At 40.2% G+C, this 26101-nt stretch overlaps 1 protein-coding gene across 1 annotated transcript in view; it reads left to right on the top strand.

The window, feature by feature from the left end:
• Positions 1-26101, top strand: part of dner (delta/notch like EGF repeat containing) — a 53873-nt gene that overhangs the window by 9259 nt on the left and 18513 nt on the right. The window contains exons 2-4 of the mRNA XM_022748456.1: positions 20258-20602; positions 20702-20799; positions 25708-25871. Coding sequence (XP_022604177.1) covers positions 20258-20602; positions 20702-20799; positions 25708-25871 — 607 coding nt within the window. The remainder of the gene's footprint in view (positions 1-20257; positions 20603-20701; positions 20800-25707; positions 25872-26101) is intronic.

Here is a 26101-nt window from a genome sequence, read left to right as displayed (position 1 = left end):
AGTTTGAGTAGTCATGTTTCATCTCTGCTTCTTTCTTGTGTTTTTTCTTTTTTTTTTCTTGTTTCCTTAAATACAATCTAATGAGTCACTACATTTCTCAAGCACTCCTGACTGCTCACATATCTGCAGCCCACATTTCTTTTTTTATCGCCACCACTCATCATGAACAGAGCTCTTATCTCCGTGTCATTGGCTCTTTAATTTTCCTTGTGTCTGGCAGCGAAACTTCCCACCCTGTCCTGGATAGAGAAAAAACTCATTACATCTCTCCCAGTGGTTTAGTGTAGGTATTTTTTTATTGCTTTTTGTCTGCCCTTGTTGCTATTTTTATCTTTAATGGAACAGCGAGTCGTGTCACCATCCACTGTATAATGTAAAAAAGGGCAAAGCAGCTCTTACTCAGCAGTAATTCACCTCGTCTAATAACCCTCTGACTCTGCACTGACATCGTCAATGTACTGTCACTTCTAATGATTAGTTGTTGTTGCTGTCAAATAAATGAGGGTATTGACAGGAGGGAGGTGTGTGTGTGTGTTTGGTAAAGTGTGACACCCTGTGCTTGTTTTGGCTGGACCACAAAAGCGGAGCCTGCCCTATAAATGCAAATATCTTGCTGACTGAGTGACGATATTGCACCATTGGTCAGCCGGCCAACTGTTGGAGTTTCCTCATTGGCCGTTGCTCTTGCTCTCTTTCTCTCTGAGTGATCATTTTACAAGTGAATATTGCCAAAATCGCAGCACAGTCTTTGTCGTGAACTTATATGTTGGGTCATTTTGTCAGATGACATCGTGGTTATAAATTCAGGATTTCAGCTATGCAGAGCAGCAGCTTGGAAATGGCTTGGATATTAACATATCGTCTCAATGGGCCATGTTTCAGTCACGATTTCACACTAACATTGTCTGACAACAGAGAGAGAAAAACTGTAAATGAGAACAGATTCAATTGGAATTCAGCTGTATTAAAATCAACATCTCTGTAAAACAGATGGCTGGTTAGCTGGTTCAGTCAAAGCAAGATGCTACGGTGCATTCTCTGTTAATGAATGAATGGGGCACAATCTTTGAACATAAAATGGACTTCTCGTGATACATTCATGACCTCCTCTTCAGACTTGAATATGGATGCCTCATCAGAATCACAAATGAATGAGCAATTGAACAAGAATCTTTTGTCGAAGTCTATTCCCCCTTTAGATTATGTTTAGGCATTGAAGAAATAACTGGTTAGGGTTCAGGCTCAAGGAAACAGGAAGCACAAGTTTATGGGGAAACAGACTTCGACACATTGACTTTATCCTGTACAAGAGTGTTTTAGTGTGTAGAAGAGGACTGATGGCTGAGTTAGAGTGTGTATCGTCCTCTGCTCTGTTGCCCTTCTTTCCTGCAAGAGACCAACTCCGGACCAACAGATGCAGAACTGACTCTTGCTGTCTCCTCTTCAGACACACGCAACTTGTCAGTTAAGTTGATCTGACAATATGTTATTTAATGAAGCCAACTGGGAGACAAGCCAGCATGTGTGTGTGTGTGTGTGTGTGTGTGTGTGTGTGTGTGTGTGTGTGTGTGTGTGTGTGTGTGTGTGTGTGTGTGGGTACTGTACTGGTGTGCGTCGTGAACGTCTTCTCTTAGCTGCAGACAATAAATGCCAGCTTAATCCCAAAAAATCCCTTCAGGACCAGTAGAGCACCTCCGACAGGGAAAGGAGCGATGCGCAGTCACCAGCCTTTGGCGTTAGACACAGAGATTAGCTCGTATTAACAGCTGGGCCTGTCTACCACTTGATAGGAGAGACGCGGTGGAAAATTTGGCTGTCTGTTGGGGATTGTGCTGGAAATGTATTCATCCAAAAGTCAATACACAGCCTTAAATAATGAATAAGTTCACCTAAAATTGGGTTTTGTTAAAAGAGTTTTTGATTGTAGTGGGAGGAGGACTCTAACACAAACATCAAACTCAAGATGTTGAAATAAAATGAAATTATTATAACACACTGGTATTAATTAATTACATTTAATGAACATACAATACCCTGTTTACATACTACAATTTGCTAATCTACTTAAAATGTAGCAAAAGCTGTGCAGTACTTTGAAGTTCCCTGTTGGGACTTTAGGGCAGAACAGGTCTGATGGTAAATAAAACTTTACCAAACCTTTACTAAATGCACAGTATATAACGTATTTATGGCATTATGTCATTTTGCAATAAGTTATGTAATATAACTCAAGCACTAAAAGTGGAGATTCCTCAAATGTTCCCCATGTTGTAAATGGAGACATTATGGTTTATATTATATATGAACCCAGCAGTTTCTGTAGACACGGGTCTTTTAAACCTATTCAGTGTTGGGTAACCAGTGGGCAGTGATGTGTGTCACACTTGAGTTCGAGCTGTGGAGGGGAAGAGTTGATCTCTCTGCTGGGAGGAATCGATCCTGTCTGGAGCTTCGTCTCTTGCTGATTCTTCCACCTCCAAGAGCTCCGCTCTGATCACATCAAACCTCACTGATCACCAGTCTATTGCTGCTTATCAGTGGGGGTGTTACACATTTATGAGATTGCCTTCTTTTGCCTTTTGAGTACATGTTCACAACATTTCATAAAAGTGATTAAACTTTTCCAGAACAAGCTGCAATACAATACTACTTATGTAGGCATAACCAGGCATACTCAGTCTGGTTTAAAACACACTGTGCCTTAAACAGCTAGCTTTGCCATCTTAGAATAAATTAGTAAAGAATAGCTTGTAAAGCAGATTTATGGGAGACATTAATATACACCTACACATTCAACAATTAAAGAAAACTGCTGCTCAATTACATAGAATTTATTATTTGAATAATAGAAAATATTCTGAAACTTTAGAACTGTATCTGGATCTGCATCAACATGCGCACAGCAACGGTTAAGGGATAAATGTAGCCTGTTCTATTCAAGTAAGTTCAGTAGTTCATCAGAAAATACCAAAAATATTTGTAGTAAATCATTGTTGCTGGAAATAACACAAGAGCACCTAGTGTGAATCATCTACGGCTGAGGACAGTTCTCAATGAACGTTGGTTGGTTCCCAACAAACATTACTGGTTGAATAACGTTTGCTAAAATCTACAGTGCCCAGCTGTTTTAGGAAATTATTTAACCTTTTTTTTGTGAAAAAAAGACCAGTATAGAAAGAGTATATTTGTGACCTGAACTTAAAGATTTACATCTTGAGTAGGAACCAAATGGACAAGCTCAGCTGACCGACCAATGGTGTAACCTTATCACATAGTCAGTCAGTCTGTCAGTCTGGCCCTGCGATTGCAGTCCAGTCAAAAATATGAACACCAAACCAAACCTGACTCTATTCAGGAAAAAAATCCTGAATCATATTTGATATTGTCGGTTGAGATCATCCTTCCTGTCATCACTCCCTCTGTCATCTTTTGAACATGTTCTGTAGGCGGTGTTGCAAATCACAGTCAGATGGTCCGGAGCTCCTCAAACAAAATAAAAAGCTGCGTCTTCACTGTCGTGGCTTCGAAGAACATTTTCTTCTTCTTCGGGGACAAAGCCCGTGGGAGGAGAGCGATGATGCATGTCCAGTGTCATCTCGTACTATGAGGCCCAGTTTTCAGTGCTATGCCCCCATTCCTTTTGTAGGGTCACCATGGCAACAGAGCAATGACGAGGGGAGCCAAAAAATCAACAGGTGGAAAGCGCACATCAGAAAATGTCAGTGCTACTTCCTGTGCTCGTTGTTGAGGACTTTGGTTTTTTTGTTATTCAGAAAGGGAACAGAACAAATCATGTGGCCCACATTTGGCACGCAGAGTAGTCTGTAGGAGGTAAGACATGTTTTCAGTGTTGCTCCTTTGTATGATCCTTTATTCCTGTGCACAATAGCCTCCCTGCTGTTACCCGACTTCATGAGAGGCAGGTGAAATGAGTGGTGATAATTTACATCAGATCTTTTGGTGATAATGGGAACAGGATGTTACACTTCCAGCTTTTCAGTGACTAATTCCCTGTGGCAGCAGGACCAGCTCCAGACCCATTTTTAGCTTGACATGAAGCAAAGAGGGATTTTCACTATTTTAACATCTGCTACATACCTATTTAAAACAATACAATGTGACCTGAAAATCATGCGCTTAGTTTTCAAAAGCGACAAAAGCCTCAAGACACTTCATGTCTTTGAGTTAGTTCCAGGAACTCTTTGGCTTTTGTGCCAGACCCCGTTTAATCATGTCAGCAGTAGGTGTCACCTTTTTTAAGAGAGGAGATATCTTGTTTTGCAAAGACCCCTCTGTGTATGTAGGTCAGACTGAACAGTGAGCTTGTAGATGAAAGCACAGAATGACATCCATCTCTACCAGCTGAGCCCTTAGACTTATATATGATTGTAGTGTTTTTCTCCTGTAGAAAGACATTTGTTCATGCTGTTATTCTTTTGTCTATGTGAAACCTGTTACACTACATTTACTATAACCTATAATAACTGTTGTTCCTTTTCCTCAGCAAGTGGTATCACAGTGGGTAGTAACGTTTTATGCAGAAAGTAATGATGAAACAGCATGTCACACAGAGAGGCAACTTAAAAGCCAGAGGGAGGGCTTCCATCCAAATCATTAAGTCTTCTGTGTTGACCTGTTGCTGACCGAGTGCTGTTATTGCTATACGTCCTTGAAATGAATGTATGAGTGATAAACAGTATGCACACATACAGTCCGTCCACTGTCAGACTATAACTGTCTGTAACTGTGAAAAAAGATTTAATCCTACCCTGTATGTCTCATACACTCCTACGGGTGATAAACCATCGCCATGACCATGACCATGACTCTGTCAAATATATGTACAAACATTATATACTGGGCTGTTCTGTACTAACAGGAAGTTATGCAATATGTGCTGTGACTTCTGAATGTGACAATGGAACTTCACAAAAAGAAACAAAATGTTTTTCCAAAGATTAAATGCTTTTTTTGTTTTTTTTTACAATAGACGTCCTCAAGCAACCATCCACAATCTGTTTTAATGTTTTGCAGCCGTGCATTTAGTGATGGTTTGAATCCTATTTCAAGGACAAGGACTAGTTTGTAATGATCAGCAATTACACATCTGAACGTACAAAAATAACATGGTGTTCCCCAAGACTCCATTCTTGAGCCTCTTCTGTTAAACAACTACATGTTTCCACTGACTCAGATTATAGAAGACAACTAGATATCTTACCATAGATATACTGAGGAGACACAGATAACAATACCACCAGGTGACTGTGTATGTTTTTTCGCACCCAAAGAATAACGATTAAAAATCTGCACTCAGTTTCAGTCACTAATGTTTAACACCACAAACCAGGCCAGAAATCTTGGTGTAGATGTGCTGTGCAACATGTGACCACGATTGTCACCTGCCAAAATGATTTCTGGCTGCTTTGTGCACGTGACTTAAAAATGAGCATTTTACTTTCCTGTATGTGCCTCCTGGTCATGCGACAAGGAAATTAGTTCACCATCTGTGCCAACCCCAATTTCTGAAGATGTCTTGTCCAGCAGCATATATAACCCAGATGACACATGTCCTTATCTAACTATTGTAATGTCTAAGTTATGCTTCCCCATACATTCCTATCTATAAGACCTTGGTTACCCTAGCTACAGAGAACAGAGATAGCTCCATCTAGACACTGTCAGGCATAATAGAAGCTAAAGCGAGGCATTGTGTCAAACTGTGAGGTCTTGGAGTGTTATAGAGGCCTAAAAAATAGGACTTATGCCTCAGCAAGATTTATGAAAAACTTGTCCATGTGTTTATCTTCACTAGCCTCGATTACTGGAACGCTGTCTTTATGGGTCTCTCTGAAAAGTAGACTAGACAGCTGCAGCTCATTCAGAACACCACTAGAGTCCTCACAAAGACCAAGAAACTGGACACATTCTGAACACACAGTTCAGCTCTCAAATCTTTACACTGGTGTCTTGTTTGTCAAACGAACTGATTTTGAAATTGTATTTCTTATATAAGCATTGAAAGGTTTAGGGCCTCAATACATTTCTGATCTGCTGCTCTGTTATGAAGCATCCAGACCTCTCAAGTTGTTTCCGACAGATCTGATTGCCATTGCCAGAGTCAGAGCTAGACATCGAGAAGCAGCATTCAGTTTTTATGCACCACATAGCTAGAACAAACTCCCAGAAATGTTGAGGTCTGCTCCAACTCTCAGCTTTTAAATCAGGGATTAAGATTTGTCTCTTTGCCACTGCCTTTCATTAAATTAAACATGGGACAATTTACTCATATCTTGTAATCCTTTAACTGTACTGTAATTTTTATTATCCTGTTTAATCTGTCTTATTCTATTTTAGCTTATTTTTTATCTTCTATTTTATTTTGCTCTTTTAAATCCTATTTAAAGGTCTTCTTGTCTGTTTCTCCAATTTCTTTCTGCTATAGTTGCACAGGAAGATAACGCCGCATACTTTTTTACAGCAATAACAAGACTTTAATCTTTTCGGTCACTGGTCCAAAGTCTAATTTTTGGATTCAGTTAACTCACTCATATGTTTAAATCATGAACTACAATGTAGAAGAAAAGTCAGCAGCCAGCAAGAGCAGCTGTAAGTCTTTGTCAGGGGCTGTGATTGACTGCAAATGACAATTTTTTCATGTGAATGTTGTGGATGTCATGTGTGCAGCTAGCTGAAAATGTGAGGAGGAATAAAATAGATTAAATTTTTCCACTCTGCACAAAAGCGCCTATATGTCAAGTGTCGTTGGCTGTTCTAGTTGTGACAGCTAAAATACTGTAGTCCTAGCGCTGACACAGAACTGATGTTAAAGTCAGAGCTAATCAAGAATAACGGTTGTGTTGTGAAGTGTCCTCACTAGAGTAATTATCTATCAAGCAGACAGACTAGCTGTCATTGTGATGTGGAAGAGCTGCATATGGGAGATGCAATACCAAACAAAAAACCCTCTATCTGTCAGTGCATCTGCTGCAGAAGCAGCTTCTGATAAATTCACAAAGAGCCTGAGAGCTCCTGATCCATTTTAGTCCCTGTCTGGCAAAATGAGAAGATAGACAACTGTGTCCCAGCCCTCAAGAAGAGACGCCCATGTCCCCTGCAGCCCCAGCTCTTCTTGGATAGGTATAAATAGAGCCTTGCAGCACCTCCTCTCTTAAATCATTCTCCTCTCACTTAGTATTCTCCTTACTCCTCTCCTCCTCCTCCTCCTCTGCTTGGTCTCATTTCTTGCATCAGCCCCCCTCTATCTCTCTGTCTATTTTGGCATTTGCCAGAGTTGAGAGGTAATTGTCTTTTGAGTGATGATGTCGGGCAGTCATGGCAGGTTATTTAATGTCATTTGTTTGATGAAAGCAAAGTTAGTGTCCTCCTCATGTGTGTTCACTTTCGGGTGACAGATTTTGTGAAAAAAATATGAAACTCCTATGTGACAACAAAAAGTAAAGATATGTATAAACAGAAGAGCAGAATAGACAAAAAAACTTTTAAAAAAAAAGGTATGTTGTGATGTAAAATATATCATTTGGACGGCAAATTACGAGCATGAAGGGACATTTTCATCTCATTAGCATGTTTTTCCCTCACTATCTTCCCTCTGCTCCTCTATTTACATCTCTTTATGCATCGAGGCATGATTGAAATTTATCAAGGTGCCCAGCCATGTTTGTGTAGGTTTCATGGATCCAAATTTTGAAAGAGGAGTTCCTCTTTGAAGCCACTGGGCCAGGAAGTGATGGGGAAGTTTGAGAGAGAGGGAGGGATGGTAGACGCTTTGATGTGCAGAAATAGATAACATTAAAGGCTCGCTGACACAAAACACGCTTTCTGGCCACAACACAAGCATCGTCCTGTGTTACTGGATGGTACAACAACTTGGATGAATATGGAGCAGATGGCTGCAGATTGTCTTTATCCCAGAATGATTTGGGATATGATTTTGGAAAATGTAGGCCTACTGTGTGCACTGGGAGCCAGTACAATTTTTTGTGTATTTTTTCCAATTGAAATGATGATTATGAATATGTATTGTGTCTTTCTATGTTTTCTGTTGTAGCAGTGGTGTAGTATATACATTGAGATGCTTCACATGGTGCTTTACTGGATTAGTCTTGGCTTTGACATTACAAATGTTAACTGGAAAATCTATTTTTGGGGACGTAAGGTCTTCCTCTAGAAGCAGTTAATGTTTGCATTAAGTACCCTTGAGCAAAGCTGTTTAGTTGTTTCACTAGACAGGTGTTAGGAGTGAGTGAATGAATGTAATCCATCTTTCTCCTGCTGCATGCCCCCAAGGCTGGTCTGTGAATAATAATGTGTTTTTATGAGTCTGCTTTCAGTGAAAAGGATCTGAAAACCCAGACAGAAGAAAAAAGTTATCATGAAGCAGTTGAACATAGTGGAGCATTTAGCAGCCTTGAAGTCAGACATTTTCCTCAGGAGTTGGTGGAGACCAAAACAGTGCAAAAAGAGAGAGAATATTTTGACTTACATTTATCAAGTGGCCAGGTGCCTCCAAATGAATGTAAATGTTGCTCCTATGTGTAAATAGGCAACGAGTTTGCCATTTCAACTTCAAGGTGAAAAGTTGATGCGGATTTAAAGTTGCATTATCTGATTTATTTGGCCATTAGAATAAGCTGAAAACACAACCATGACATATTATCTCTTATTAAGTTGGTATGATGGCCGTTTTAGCAAACAGTTGCTTTACACATCCAGCAGACATGGAGAAACATTAGTATTCATTTGGAGTTGTGTTGCACAATTTGGGCTAAAAATCATAAGCTAAAAGATGCTACATAGAGCTGCAGTCGGGTGATAATACTTGGTGGGTTTGTCACTATGAATGACTCTCATATGAAATCCATTGTTAATATGAAAACATTAGATTAGTGCAGCTTTAAGTTTAGCTTTAACTTCCAGAAACATTCTCTCATACTAGTTGTTTATGGTGTCAGTGACATCACCGCCTCACGAGGCTTTTCCTATGTCTGAGACTTGTCAATCATCCCACATACGCTATAGCACGACTGGCAGCTGATGCTCATTCATTCGTCTCTATGTTTACACCCAAAATGGCTTACAAGCTAAAACGTGTTCAAATAAATGTTGAAGAGTGCAGTCTCTTGGAACTACATACTGTACAAGTGAAGATATTGAGTAGAAACTGACTTTATTAATGAAGAGAGGAAAACATAGAGTGTTTACCTAAGGAGATCAATGCAGCACAGTGATTGTATTGACAGTTCATGGTGTTGAGGCTAAAGAGCTGGATTTTCATGGGAACTGCTGCTGTTGCTCCTGCTGGTGTGCTGACGAAACTGGGCCAAAACATTGAGTACTCTTTCCACTGACTGTGTCCAAACTCTGAAAGAAGCACCATAGGATATCTGAATGTGACATGTCAATCATTTACTCTTCTACCTTTTTTATTTTTTACAATAGTACAAATTGTGCTGACAAAACAACAAAAAATGCAAAAATAGCTTTAAAATTTCTTTTTCCATTCCCAGTTTCCCAAAGGGAATCATTAAAATGATCTCATTTGTTACAAAGCGGGTCACTCTGTTTTGTGTTCCTTTTCTTTTAACCGTATTTATTTATGTAAGTAGTTTGGTTTCTCTCAAAGTTTTTTTGTTTTTTTTTATCTGCTCAGCCTTGTTTGCACCTCAGCTCTTATATCTCTCGACAGCTGTCACTCTCTTCCCAGTTGATGATTTGATTCATGTCTGTCTGCTTTGCACTAAACAGCCAAAGGCCTCAGGACTGTTTTTTTTGTTTTGTTTTTTTTACACTGTCGTTCTTCTTAAACTAAAGCACTATTACTGATCTGTTTCTGCTGGGTCTCCATTAATATATGTTAATGAGTCAGACTCCATAACAATAATGCAATTATTCAGTTTTATTCACAGGCTGAAAAGATTAAAATGTTGTTTTGTTTTCATGATACAGGAAGATGAGGATATCTGTGCTCTTTTTCATTGTCCAGAAATAAAGTCTTAGGTTCAACAACTGTGACAGAAAAAGACCTAAAGGAAAAGGAAAGTGACAAAAAGGTGCCAAAAAAGTATTTAGTTTTTAGCTGACTAGTGAAAGTTTTCTACATACAACCAGTCATCTGCTCCTCCATGAATGACCATGACAAGAAATGAGAAAAAGTGTCCATCTGAGTATCTGAAATGGTGTCTTTAAGCTGTTTCTGTGCAGACAGCAGAAGGGATGAGGCTGGCTCATGAGGGGTTTCATGCTGAATGGTTTTCTGACTGACGGGTGTAATAAATCATAACAACAATAATGTCTGCCTGGAATACTGACAGGATATTGCTTAAATGCTAAAGCAGAAGCTCAAAACACCACATTAACCTGTCTCTGAATATTACTGAGTTGATATTGTTGGCAGGTGACATGACAAAGGTCAGGCAGGTTATTAGCTTTTTTCTGAAAGTGTTCCCAAAACATTAAAAATCTGTCAGGACATTTAATTATTTCTACTTCTATCCACTTCTTCTGTGCTGCGGTGTGTACCCGAGCCTATCCCAGCATGAACTGAGCAAAAATACATCTTTCACTCGTTGCCTGTCCATCACAACTTTAGTATGTAGAGAGGCAAACTTATTTAACACTCACATTCACACCTACAGGATAATTAGTTTCCAATTCATCTGCATGGCTTTGGATTGTGGGATGAAACCAGGGCATTTGGAAGAAGACAAAATACATATGGATGTTTTTGCCCTGAGGTGACCATGCTTAATGCTGAGCTGTCATACCAAATAATCAATCAACACAAACAGAGAAATCTCACACTCAAACTGCCTTCATTTAATCCCATTACAAAGACATATGCTCATATTTCATTTTGTGAAATTGTAAACTTTCAACATTTACTAGACTATAATGCAGCTTGCATGATTTGACTGATATAATGCCAAATGTACATGACCAGATTTTTGACCATTAGACGACAGAAAAACATCTGACAGAAACTCAGCCACCGCTTCTCCTCAGCTGAGAGTAGTTGTGGCTAACGAGTTAGCACAGAAGTAGCCTCACATCAGCAGAGATGTACTGTAGTTGACACTCAGCAATGTTGGTGTTTATACCTGAGCAGGTTGATGGACTGTGACTCCATACAAACAATACAGTAAGCTCTCCTTTAGGCATCCTTTAGCCCAATATTCCCCTTTTATATGTAAATCCTGTTCTTTTCCCATTTCAGACTTTTGTCATTTATGAGGATTACTAAGAATTATTAGTCTGCCTTCTAATGCCATAATTTAGTTTTTTAATTTATGTGTGTTTATCTCGTCTTGGAAATGACATGATGGTAAAATATGTGTTTAACTCATCTTTAAGACACTGTGCTTGTTCTGTGACATTTCTGGACACACAGGACGCTCATAACATCAAATATTATTTGAGTTATAGTGAAATGAGGTTTTGTAGCTAAAGTAGAAAATGACAATTAAAACATTATCAGTATATTAAGATACAAGACATGCAGTATATCTATATCTATAGTTCATATTTTGACACCATCAGTGCATTTGTTCATATTTTATCCACAGCACAGAGTTCAAAACTAAGCAAAAGTGTTATTCACAGGCCTTAAAATTAACACTAGTCATCAGCCACATCCTAAAATATTCAGAGTGGTCATGATTCATCAAGTCTTTCAGTTTTATTAGACACTTTGGCTGGTTCCTCAGCAGTTCTTTCAGTCAGTCTATTGTATTATGAATGAAGGACAAATTTGACTTGCTTGCCGCCATGGCCTGTGAAAAAAAAACCCACTTTGCTGGGAAGGATAGAAATGTCTGACACAGCCTTGCATCATGATGGGAGCTTTATATAAAAACACATGAAACTCAGTTTGTACTTGTGACAGAATTTTCGTCACTTTACAGTGTGAGACATTTTGACCCTCAGCTTCTTTCTTGGGGACAGACTGTATGGTCTCCAGAATTGTATTCACTCTGGATTTATATCTTGAAAGCTCTTGTGTCTTCATCACCCACTGTCTGAACCACTTCTTTGCTCTGTTGGTTCTTTACTTTTCGGTTTATTTGTTTTTTTTAATGCTTCATTCGGTCCACTTCGCCTGCTCAGCTGCATTTGAATCCCTGAGTCATTCTACTTAGAAAGCAGGGATACCCCAGGGGAAAGTGCATCTTCCTGTTTGTCTGGACACAAATATACAAACTCAAAAGAGTTGTGTATCGTACACACATTCCTGTGGCTATATGAAAGCTGATACTTCCGCAATAGCACATTTTTGACTTGATTAGTATGGTTAATTATGTACCAGCGGCAATTATCATGGTTTTCTGAATGTATTTACTTCATTTCTGGATCCTTTTTTTTTTGTTTCTCTTTATATAATCAGATCACATCGCAGGGCTCAAACCTCATGAGAGGAGACTGGAGAGAATACTGCGGGGGAAAATTACTCTATTGAGGGATGATTTTCAAGTATTATTTTGTCACTATCATGAATTAAATATTTTGTTTTAGCTGGATTGCGGGTTCTCATTATGCACTGCACATTTGAGATAAAAATTACTGCTGGCTATATGAAAGTTTAATTTGGTTCATCTAGCTAATTGCCGTGTGATTGATTATATAATTAGTATTTGTTCCCTAGCTGTTAAAGTCACATAGTTCTGGTTGTCATTCCCTCACCGTGGTAATGCAGTGTGTTTCACAGCTATCGATCTGTGGAGACTAATGTAGTTATAGATGTGTGTTGGGAGGTACATGGCATGTGTGTTGCAGGGTTGTGTTTTCTCTCCAGCCTTATATTTCCTGATATTTGTACTGCTCCTGTGAGATTATGCAATGCAGAAATGCTCCAGTTTCTCTCTTTAGCCTTGACTTCAGCAAGAAGCGAATGCTTGACAAATACACACTCAGTCTTAAAAAGAAGATGGATCTAGATCAGGCGCATCAATTTTTAACTACATCTCTCATTAGTAAAACATGAAATATAAGACCCTTGTAGACACGTCACATGAAGTTTGTGCTGATATTCAGACTCCAGCAGCACATTATCATAACCTGACACACTGGTACTTTAAAGCACCAGGTTTCTTTGCCTGATAGATTTTCAGTTGATTCAGTAACCCATTTATATGAAATTGTATCTGGAATAACTGACAAAAAATTTCAGCTGAAGTGTTTGTATAGTTTCATGATGAAACTTCATCATAAGCGATTTGATGGCTGGATGTTTTCTAGCATAGGCAATCCAACTTATTACTTCAGAATGGCAATGAAAACGACTTCAGGTGAAAAATTTAAAAAATAGCCACTTTTGGACAGGCTGTGATTGGCTACCTATATTGCAGCAGCATAACAAATCAGTCAAAGAAGCAACGCTCGACTCTATGCATGGCAGTGTTAGTCAGCTGGTTGGTTCACTACCAAGGTCCGAATTTAAATATATCCACGTTTCTATACAACTAAAGTGCAGCAGCAAATGAGTAATGTGTTGTAGGAAACATATTGTTATATGTGGTGTTAGTGCAAGCAGTGCTCCAAAAAGCGGTTGTGTGATGTATTCATTCAGTTTTGTTGTTGGATGTAGTCCAAATAAAAAGAAATAAAAAAAATATATATATATATATATATATGTATATGATCTGCAGGTATTTAAAACAGCAGTTCTTATCAAGGGAAAGACAGAAAATCTAGGGTTGAACACTAAAAAAATCTTTATGAAGCAGAGTTATGGGCCTAATACTCAACCAAACTACAATACTTCACTTTGAACAATAGAGACTATTCTTAGAAATAAATCTTGTTAAGTGTTTGCTCATTTACAAGCTGCAGCTCGGATCCAAAAAGAGAAAGAAAGAAAAGAGAAGTGTCTGCAGATATTGTTCAGCCAAGGTTCAACCTTCACCAACCAACACTGCAGATGCACTGTGACATCACTGCATCACAGTGACTGCAGTGGTCCAGATACAAACTGTGTCCGTTCACATGTAGCTTAGGAGGAACCTTTATGAGAGACATTTATCCTCTTTGACATCCGGCAGAGATATTTTCCATATTTGTGAGCAAGTGTTTTCATGAGAGAGTGATTAAGCAAATGCCGTCCGTATGTATTCTCCCTCCACAGCAAGGGGTGTTGTCCTCCTGACTGAGGGAGGCAAAATGGTGATAAACAGCCCAGATTAGGAAGTAAGTGGATTATAAAACAGATCGTCTCTCTGCAGCATGATGGGACAAATATTTAGAGAGTGTGTGTGTGTGTGTGTTTGTACAGGGAACAGGTGCAGTGGAGGCAAGACAACACATACACAAGCACACAATTACAGGAAAAGTGTGTGTGAGACAGCATGAGAAGCTGATACGATCACTCTGCAGGTTGCCTGATATCGTTTTAAAGCTCCTTTTATAACGATCAAGATGCATTGCCATAGCTATAGTAGCTAGGGAACGTGAGAGCAATTAGCTCACAGTACTATACATGGAGTGTGTGTGTGTGTGTGTGTGTGTGTGTGTGTGTGTGTGTGTGTGTATGTGTGTGTGTGTGTGCGCGCAGATATCTGGGAATGTGTGTCCTCCTCTATTATGCTACCTCATATGTATTAGGTTCAAAATACTGAAAAGTGTGACAGTTTGTGTAATTGTGTGTGGACCCCAAAGCAGACACAGACTAAGGTGAGCTGGTTTTAAGTGGTTTAATGTAAAAAGGATGAGGAGTGTGGAAGTTGGCAGCAGGCATGGGCTGGAGACTGGCTGAGGGGAAAGCAGGGAATGGTGGAGTCCGGCTAGAGGTGCATCTTGAATGACGGTGGGGACATTTGCAGCTGAGATGGTGTGGCAGGTGAAGACTGGCTGAAGGCAGGCCCTGGATTACTGAGCACAGGAGAACAAACAGGCTTGAGGAAAACAACAACTTAGCACTAGAGATTTACTCAAGAAGAGAAAGTGGCCAAGAGTATGTCTACAACATTGTAGACTGAACAGTATGGCAACGAATGGAGAGAAAGCCGAGGTTCTTGCACTGAGAGCTTGATGTGATGATTGACCGCAGGTGTGAAGTGGAGTTTGCTGAGACCGTCGTAGAAAAGTATTGTGTGGCCTTCAAAGTCCAGATAAAGCTGTGAAGATTTTGCTACTCTTTTCAGTCCCTTAATTTAAAATTTTGTTGACATGTTTCTTCAATTGTATGCTTCAGTTGAGTTTTGGTGTGGGGTTTGAGTCAGCCCTGCCTTTCCAACTAGTATTGTGTGTGCGTGTGTGTGTGTGTGTGTGTGTGTGTGTGTGTGTGTGTGTGTGTGTGATTAGCTGAACGATCAGGCTATTAAAGTCTACCCCTGCAGTATTATCACCTACCGCTCAAAAGAGTCACTCCATAAACAGTAAGTGGCTGATAAACTGGTAAAATTGAGTGCTCAGTTAACTGCTGTTATGAAACAGCTGACAGCTTGAGCTCCACCAGGGTTGGAAGTTCACAGCAGCTGATCTGACTGTTCAGACCGAACCCTCTTCTGTACAATAGTTCTTAAAAATAAGTTCTTAAACTTAAATTCCTAAAAGCAGTGATTGAAATGAAGAGAGACGTCTCTTTCCAAAACCTCTTCTGAACTGAGAAGGCTTTCCACAACACTTTGGATTGTGACTAAAGAGATCTGGAAAGGAAATGCCCTACATGCGTTGAATTTATCACCTTCGCCTTCACGGTCTTCTATTGCACCTGTCCCCAGCTGGAGTTAAATGTGCACACTCTCCACCTCCTTTGCAGGGATTTGCTTCCGTTCAGCCACAAGTCTTGTATGTATTGTAAGCTGTAGCATTGCAGTATTGAAATATTCGCAAAACCATGAAAACAGACCCCAAAAAAATCTTACTAAAGTATGTGGACATTGTTGTCAGTATACTTTTGACCACATATTGGATTCATTGACAATTTAACATTCACAATGCAGCCTTCTCCAAATAACTGACCACCATAACACACTTTTGTTGCTGTTCTTGCACATGAATCATTTTTGTTTTTTCCTGTGCAGATTCAGGCAATGCACACTGAAAATAATCTCATAACTTCAACTATTGAGCTTTTTGTAGCCTTACTTGAAGGATTACATACTGCTCAGTCATGCTCAGGCCAAAAACAAGACTATTTTTCTCGTAAAGTTCTTGTAACGCTTGCAGCACGTCTTTATCCAGCAACAGCAGTTCATAGAAGATAAATCATCACACTGCTGCTTCGTTTTTCCTCAGCACATTACCTTTTCTAATAATTTCCCTCTGTTTATTATCAACACCTACTTACTCTGCAATATCCACCTGCGTTTACCTCTTAAAACTTCAGCAGGCTGCAATACAACTCACTTTAGTCCCCGGATGGAGTGATATAATGAAGCTAGGCGGCAGTTTCTTAATAACATTATTAATCTATGTGGAGAAATTCTCTTTACTCTCTCAGAGGTCAGAGGTCAGCTTCAGATGTGTTGGGCTGGTTGGAACTTACTGTAATGACTCGCTCAAGGACTCACCTGTCAGGCTTTCTGTCTGAGTGCATTTGTCCCATTAATTACTAACTTTGGAGCTTAACTGAATGATTTTTAATTCTTTGAACACTATTGCACAGCCATTGCAAAAACCATGTAGTCATCTTACAAATTATATATTTTATAGGTCCATAATTTACTAATAATTTCCTGAAAAGAAATCCGCAAGAGATTTTTTTTTTTTTTTTTAAAGAAAAGCTTAATTAAAACCCAAAGAAATATAAATCATTGTGAATGTACTATTGTAAACTTTATTCTTCATACATGTTGATTTGTTTGCTTCCCTATAGATGAATTTCCTATTTTGTCTTTTTTATCTCTCCATGCTGTGCACCGGCTGAAAACTGACTAAACTATACCATCTCTCATCCAATTGGAAATGTATCAACTGAACAGTCTTAATTTCCCCTTAAACAAATAACCAAGTTATTGTAAGCTGTTGTTGAATGTTTTACACACCATTTGAAGGAACTAAGGAACAGAATTTCAACCCAGTTTCTGTGGTCGAACTAAAGGTCTTTTTTAGTATTTATAAGTGGCTGCTACTGGGTGAAAACCAGCTTTAACTCAAACATGTATTTTCTTGTTTTCATTTCTCAAGCTACAGTCCATTGACACAGCACATCATATCTATTAGCTGCATCATCAGAGCATAAACATTTCCTTTCTGTCAAGGTGTCACTAAAATCCTCAATAAAAATCTGACACTGCCACACCATCACATTTTAGTTGATTGTCAGAGGATATCATGTTGTCAGGTGCGTACATAAACAGCTTATTTAAAAAGCATTGTTCGCTTTGCTACTCGATCTCTCACGCTCAGCATTTAAGGTGTCGATGAACTCAACAAAAGACTTTCAGCTGCATTTATGAAAAAAGGGCATTTCATGCTCTCCTGCATGTAAGTCCATTCTCACCAGGCATAGTCAGCCATTTGAGTTCATCTTTAACTTACATTATTGATGTGTTGCCTGTGTGGAGACTGAGATGTAATGTAGTGGTCATGTGCTTAGTTTAAACTGCTAAATTAAATTATCCATTTGCTGAGTTTCATTTTTAAGTTATGATGTTCCAAATGGACAAACTTAAAGCTGAAGTTCTCAAATTTTCACACTCTCTTGCTTCCTTTACTGATTTTAGGCTTTTACACTGACGCTTGTTTCATTCCTTCAATCCAATTAAAACAGAACATGCAGAAAAACATGGTAATATGTGCATCTAGAACCTGTGTGTGTGTGTGTGTGTGTGTGTGTGTGTGTGTGTGTGTGTGTGTGTGTGTGTGTGTGTGTGTGTGTGTGTGTGTGTGTCAATTCTCCAGAAACAGACTCATCCATCTTCTCCACCAGGTTAAAGTGATGATGCCAATGGCTTAAGTAGCGTTGCTGTTTCCCTCCGTCTGCCTGCATTGATCCTTCCTCCTCAGGGCGGCCATCCCAAATTAGCAAATAGATCACAGCACCTTGTGAAGCAATTAATTTGGCCTCAGAGAATCTCTTTGTTCTGTTTGTTGGTCAATGTGGGAATATAGATAAAGGGACTAATGTGTGTTATTATCAGCTGTTAGAGGAAATTGATTGTCAGAGCCGAGGGCATATGAGCTGTTTGGTGCTGGAGATTAACAAGCAACATGATGGAGGCATAATATATGGATTTCCTAATATCACCAAGCACCAAACTAACAAATACCATATAGACTTCATAGAAATGCCACTAAAATATAGGTTAGGATCTGCACTTGTGAAGCAGTGACACAGGCTGCTCGATCTCAACATACTGAACCAATAAGAATGATAAAAGTGTAGGTTATCCCACCTTAACAGGTGCAATTAGAGAGAAAAGGAACTGTCAGTCAGGTTTTGTGTACACCTCCAGTGACCTGAGAAGAAGTCTAATTAGGCAAACACATGAAGATTAGTGAGACTGAATCTCTTAATGAATTGCCACAACAATCAATGGCATCTAACCAGACATGTATATAGCTCTGTGAGAAACACATTCCAGCATAATGTAGTCCATTACAACAGCACAACTGACTACGACTCAGTAAGCATATAAGTAAGCTTCCCAAACTGAGAATATGTTGCAGAGCTGTTGTATGAGATTGAATTACATAGGTTTACCTAAAATTGTTACAACGATTGTCATCAGGATGAATATGCCGTTGTTGCGATACAGATTTTAGATGATATACTGAGCCGTGTTAGTGAGTCCTGTTGTGTTCCTCTTTGTGTCGGAGCACATTCTGTGCAGTCTGCATGGACATTCTTAGGATGGAAGAGAAATCTGGTGCGACAGTTGAAAAAGGTCACGAGCTGGACTCCAATGCTTCCTTTAACCCAGACAAGCCAACATTGCTGTTCTCTAAAGGTTGATAAACTCGATCCCTGTTGCCATTTGACTAGAGATAAACTCAGCAGACTGCGTAAGAACCGAAGTGTGGCCTGCTGTGGCTGTTGAGATTGCTGTGCTCCAGAGCAGAGAGACAGAGTTTGATAGAGGCTCTGCGAGTACAAACCTGAGAGAGATTAACACTAATGAGCTGTGACTCGGTCGTGGAGAGAGTGGACTGTTAATGACGCCCTGTTGTTTTGCTTCTCACTGTTTTTCTTTCTCTCTCACTCACTCACTCACTCACTCACTCACTCACTCACTCACTCACTCACTCACTCACTCACAGACACACACACACACACGCACATCTACATTCACATGCTCACAGGCACATCGATATGCACCAAGGGATTTGCTATGAGCATCACTTCCATCCCTCTGCTCAACGTCTCTACAGCCTAGGTTTTTGTTTTTCTGCTGGTTTTATTAAAACTGTTATCTGAGCACATTTAAATCGGACAGCTGGAGCTGCAGATAGCCTACCTGAGGTTGTTTCAGTAAATTTGCCTCATAAATAAGAGGCAGCAGGATTATAGACGTTCTTAAGCCTAAGAAGGCTCTGAAAGCCAAGCAAGAGGCAGCATGGTGTCAGGCAGTGAGCTACACAAGCTTGGCTTTGTCCTCTTTCACCTTCAACATCCATACTGAAATGTTTTCCTTCAAAATTTGATCAATTATTGATGCAGGAAAACAGCATGAAGGAAGCTGTCAGGGTACATTTTTCACAATGTCACATGATGCGGGAAACCATGTTTGGGGACGAAATGCAAGTCTGTGTATCTGCAGGCATGTGTATACTGTTGTGTGTGTGTGTGTGTGTGTGTGTGTGTGTGTGTGTGTGTGTGTGTGTGTGTGTGTGTGTGTGTGTGTGTGTGTGTGCATGCATGCGTGTGTGTGTGTGTGTGTGCGCGTGTGTGCGTGCATGTGTGTGTGTGTGTGTGTGTAAGACTGGAAAGATGGAGCAAGTGAGGCAGAAAAGCAGTCCTGCAAAAACTGATTAGGGACACAGAGTCAAAATGTTATAAAAGAAAAGAGCAGAGCGCAGAGTGTAAACGAGGAAACTGATTCAGAGGCCGCTAAAGGAATAATATGACTAACATGAGAGAGGAAAATGATCAGTGACACTTTGAATTACTCATACATTTTCTTGCTCTTCACAAGGTCTCGTAAATGAATTCCAGCTCTACACTCTGGGTTTTCACCGGGAAAATGGACAAAAGTACAAAAAAAAAAATAGTGCAGAGGACCGCAGTACACAGTTAGATAATAATGTTTTTGTTCTGTCTCCCTCCCTCTGTTTTTATTTATTTTCTCCGTTATTTCAGTTTCTCACAGACCCGTGTGCCAGCAGCCCCTGTCTCCATGGAAACTGCAGCCGGAGCGACAGTGGGGAGGAGGGGGAGCCGGCCTACACCTGTGAATGCACTGAAGGCTACGAGGGGGAGAGGTGTGATCAAATCCTATTGGACCTGCCGGCTGCTGACTGGGACCCTGCTACCCCCTCCGCTCCTGAACTGGCTACCCCCGTCGCCTCCACCACCGCAGCCGCCACTCAGCCGCAACAGCCAACCACTGTGCCCTCCACCACAACGCCGGCACCTCCCACCCTGCAGCCATGGCAACCCAAACCTGGGCAGAGGCTGCTGGTGGTGCCGTGGGAGGCCGACAGGGTGAGATAACCTCCAAGCTAAATTTAAGATCCTGTGGGTTTAACTTTAAAATGTGCAAATATAACATATGTTGTGTGTTGGTGTGTGTATGTGTTTCAGGTGACGGAGGGTTTGCACTGTGTGAGTCCTGAGTTGTGTGAGCTGACATCAGGAACTCTGACTCTGTCTCTGGAGGTGCCTGAAGAGACGGCTGTAAAGTAAGAGTACCATTATGTACCTTTTATGACTGACTAGTATCCCTCTAAGTGCAGGGCTGGATTAACTAGCTTGGGGGCCCTGGGCAAAATGTAGTTCTGGGCCCCTATTTATGCCCAGTTTCTCCAACTACCTTTGCCTTGTACAAGATTCTGTTGCCTACAGTATAACTTAACTTAACTTATTCTGTCCAGGGATCCAGAAACTAACCAGTGCTACTATTTTAGAATACTCTCCTGCTACATGTTTGCTGTGTGACCGTAAGTTTGTGGTCGTGTTGATTAAACATACTATCTACTGAAATAATACAGGTATTAAAAATAGCATTTTACACAGGTCCTGTTAGTAAAGGACCTGTTAAAGGAGCTGTCCACCAAAAATCTGTGTTCTGAGTATTAAATACTTGTGGGGATAAACAGTATTTACAACATAAGTAGATTCCAATAGCAACCAGTATCAACAGCCTTTGAAGTGAATATTTGATCCTTACTGTCTCTTAACGTCTCTTGGTTTCACTCACACAGGTGTTTTCACTTGTGCCTGATTACTGTGTGGGTGTGAACATGCAGTATGTCCTTGATGGACATCTCTGTGACTTGTCCTGGTAGTTTTCTTGCACCTGTTGTGGTGGCACAAATTACACAATTATACAGTTTTTACCATTTCATCATGGATTTTGCTCTGCCCACTTCCAACCTGTACAGAGGTGTAGCCATCCAGAATAAGTGAAAATGGTTAAAAGTGGAAAGTGGGTGTGCAGGGTCTTTAATATTGTTATAAAAAGTCACATAAAAATCTTGTTTTTGTTGACCTCCAGATGAAGTTCTTACCGTGTTGTGTTGTCACACTTCTGTAATTCTTTTCACCAAGGTGGAGATATTGGTATCCATCAGATATTCCTGATAACTCATTTTAACTCATATAATAACTCACATTCGGCTCGTCACACAGGTGTAAATAATAACATTAACGATGGCTCCATTCTATTCAAGTTTCCCAGTAAGTCATGACTGAGAAGCAACATACACAGCACCAGGACCCAGGAATTCAGCCAACACTCATTTTATTATTCACACCTGTGCTTTTCCTACTGTGACATGTCAAACTGAATTACATTTAAACTGCCTATTCTCAGCATAGCTCTGCTCATCTTTAACCTGTGCAGAGGTGAAAACAGACTGAATAAGTGAAAACACCTGTGAGTGCAGTGCCTTGGAAAGTATTCTTGTAAAAAGTAATGCAGTGCAGTTTTTGTTGACCTCCAGTGGATGTAGTTTTTACCTCAATGTCAGTAGAATGGGGAGAAAACCTCCCAAAATTGCGAGGCAGAGTTCATGCATTATTCCAAGATGGTCACCCCTGCCTACATTAGCTATTTTTGCTGCTCAGAATAATTTATTTGGAGCAGTTTGTTTAATAAATAACATTTTAAATTCTTTTACTTTTTAAATAATTTCATAATTACATGCAGAACATTGTCATGTGAACTCAGCATTACTACAATGATATGAAAATTTACACAGGTGTGGTCACAGGTCATAGGCGTGGTTACAGATATGGCAGATATGAAAGTTTCACCGAGACGTGGTTAGTGAAATAGTGTTTTTCAGCTTGGTCTTAAGTAAGGACACAAACTCCCTGCACCTAACCTACAAACTGCCTTAATTAACCAGATTGGCCCTGCTTGTTAGCCTAATCAATGGGAATAACAACAAAGCATGTTGTACAGTCTGCATAATCATAAAGAAGCGCTTAAAATAGAACCTACTTTGCACGGCATCTTATCCGCATACTTACCACGCAGCAACTTTTGTTGACAACGTAGCACAGCTTGTAGCTTTTGTAACTAATGACCTTCCATTTGAATCTCCTCATAACCCACTCCTGGCACAGAAGACACACGCTGTATTAGACCACTCTGTGTATTCCATCTTTTTCAGAGCGTGTTTGCTCATAAACAGTATTACAATGGCTTGGTAAATCAGGGTCAATGAATTATGCAGAAGCAATGGTCAAGGTAAATATTGAATGCCCTTGATGTTGCCCCTCATTACAGATGGTCGGCACAACTCAGGGCCCTGATCACGATCGCAGATTGGGAGCTATGAGCTGAAAGTTAATCAACTGTTGCTGCTTTGTTTTTTCTACTGTATAATTATACACGACACCTGAACGCTCGCCGAGACACAGGCGGTGAAGGACACGCACATACAAATACAGATGCACCACTTGGAAATGAAGCAATGATCCAAACGTGACATCGATTTGGAGAGGCTGCCTGATAATAATGTAATACGGCTCTTGTATCCCAAAGAGGCTGGAGAGAGTGGTTGTCATGCAGCTGCTAAACTAACAGACACAAGCAGCATTTTAGATAACAATATCAACACCACTGATGAGTATTACTTATAATATTAACATGTTTATCATCACTTGATGATAGTAATTTATTTGAAATAATAATTAATTGTGTTCATAATGACTGAATGGCCACTATATTGACTTTAATAAATGTATTTGAAAAATTAAGCCTTTCACCAATAAAGGCCATCTTTTTACAGAACTATCCATATCAAATACCAAATAGATCATTTCAACTTAAAATAGCAGTAGGTCCCCAGATATCTCAGCTCCTCATAATGTCCCTCTGGCTGAGCCCAGACACCCTGCGAAGGAAAATTCATTTCAGCTGCGAGCAGACTGTCCACCATCTTATTATTTCAGTCCCTGCTCATAGATTCACCCTCAGGCTCAGCTCCCTCTTCACCTCAGCGTTTTAGGACAGCCATCATGTCAATCCACTTGTGACACTGTGACTTGCCCTCACTCATGAACATGACCTAAAATATATCCTCATATATCCCAATCTGTGCCTGGCAGGCCTGAAGATTTGAAAGCGGCTGAAGTAAGGAGGAATTTTTTTTATCCTATGGCTCTAAACTTTAGAATGATCACTTTAAGAAAAAAAAACATGTTAAATGTTGGCTTTTATTTAAGATTTTGGATTCTTTGATTATCATTTTGTTTCTTTCACATAGGCGTGTGGAGCCTATCAGGCGTGTCTTTTATCTTCTAATAAGAAATCAGTGTCTTGCTACTTGTGTGATGTCAGCTGTCAACACATCATGCATCTGCTATTTTTAATCTTCCTTTTCCCCGTAAAGAGCTTTCAGCTGCAGTTCTTAAGCACTGTGGAGGTAAGGATAATTATTGTTAGTTATGCAAGTAGTCATTAGAATAAATGCACAGGGGCAAGGGCTGAGAGGATAATTGATGATTTTTTAAAATTGTTTTCATTTATATGAAAATGATTATTTCAGGTGTGGGAGTGAGGTTAGAGATGTGCTTAGAAACATTTAATTGTTGAGGAGCCTCATTCAAGCTGTTTAGCGTCGCTCTCACTGCCCTGGCCTACAGGTTTCATTCTGCTCTACTGTCTGTCTGCCACAGGGACTCAGCGAGGCAATGCAGCTCGGCTCTGGTGTTTGCTCTCTCCTCAGCAGTCTGGCCACTGTTGGAGCCCATTGTCTCTGGAAGGAAACACGGTCCGCGTCGCTGTTCTCACTCTGCCGAGCAGGACGCAGCTCCCTGGCAGCTCTGCTCAGATGTTTGCAGATAAAGTTATGAGCCTCCTCAAGATGCTCCTTTTGGCTCCACGATCCTGTATCACAGAGAGGACCCAGATAGAGAGAGAAAACTATTCCATTAAGTGTATGAGTGTTGACTGGAATACAAGTCCAAATGATTTGTCCTCTTAATAGTTGTTATCATCATACACATTTGCCCCAATCACTCATGTTTTTTAAGTAATTGATTCTTGCAGGGATCAATAAACTCTAACTATAATTCTTCCCCGGTTTAACAGTAGCCTCAAAAAACGTACTTACTGGCAATGTGACAGGATTTTAATGCGTCTGGTTGATTCCTCATGGCAGTGTATGGACGATGTGGTCTTCAGAGACCACTGTGTCACCAGGATGCATTCATTGGCACAAAGTTAAGTGCATTTTATGTCTGTGTGAACCTTCCAACAAAATAATGAAAGCAAGTCAAGTGAAATAATTCATGTTTGAGTAACACAGTGTAGTGCTCAAGTGCCCATCCATACTTCCCTGCACTTCCCTGCAGTTTTTCTGGTCCATCTCAGTCTCTCTCTCTTTTGGACAAATTGTCTGTGGTCCTGATGAATGATATACCCCCCCCCCCCCCCCCCCCCCCCGACCACACAGGCTGTATTTCACAATTTATGAGGGTCACGGTCTTTCCACAGGAAGCAACCCCCACTGAGTCAGACCACTGGCAACTATTACTCCCCAGACCTTAGCATGATGCCAAAGTGGAGCAACAAACAGGAAAACTGTAAGCAACAGTTCTGAGTTCAAACACGGGGCAAAGTGTCCATCAGAGCGACACCGACTGTCAGCGTCATGGCTGCTTAGCTTTCGCTGATGACCATGTGTGGAGAATAGATGATATTTTATTAAGCTTCTTATTTAGTCTAAAATCAGGATTAGAAGCTGACATCGAGGATTAGGTTATTTATCTTGCTGAAGCTGATTTTGTTGACATTTTAATACTGTTTAAGATGTCATGATGAATCAAGTGCTCACTACAGAGTACGGGTGAAGAATGTGGATCATGTGTCTAATATTCAATGTATTTCTTACCAAAGTCTGGTGCTATTAATTATTTACACTGTGAATACCGTAAACGTGCTGTAGTAAAACTGGAAAAGTGGCTGAGGCTCGTCACCAGTTGAAATCAGATGATTGCATTCGGTATAAACTTGTGTTTAGGGCCAGACTGCTGCAAACCAAACCCACAATTATTAGATTCTCTTTCTGATTGTCCTTCCCTCTTCCTCTCCTCATCCTCCATCCTACCATCCCCTACTTTGCGTCTCCCACCAGGGTGGTGGTGAATGCCAGTGGAGCTCCAGTGCTTTGGCGTTTGAATGAAGAGGGTTTCCTCCGTTCGTCCATTTTGAACGGCACTACGATGTGGTTCCTGCAGGCCCCTGATGGACTGGTGGTGCCAGACCACTTGCTGCCCCTGGGACAGAACTACTTCCTCAGTAAGACTCCATTCTCCTAAAGTATTCTGGCATACACAACCGTTTCCAACAAATATTTTCTTATCAGTTCTACTTTATCAAACTGCTGTAGACCTGTAGCCACAGAAACCCCCACATGCTTTAAGGTTTTAACACATTACTGATGTTAATGAATCACATACGATGCAGCGCACCAAAATTAAGTGAGTAAAGTAATTGATTGCGGTTTAACTTTTTTGGGAAATTTTCCT

This window comes from Seriola dumerili, unplaced genomic scaffold (assembly GCF_002260705.1).
Source record: "Seriola dumerili isolate Sdu_G_001 unplaced genomic scaffold, Sdu_1.0 BDQW01000122.1, whole genome shotgun sequence".
NCBI classification, from domain to species: Eukaryota; Metazoa; Chordata; class Actinopteri; order Carangiformes; family Carangidae; genus Seriola; species Seriola dumerili.
This window is presented reverse-complemented; position numbering and strand designations above follow the sequence as displayed.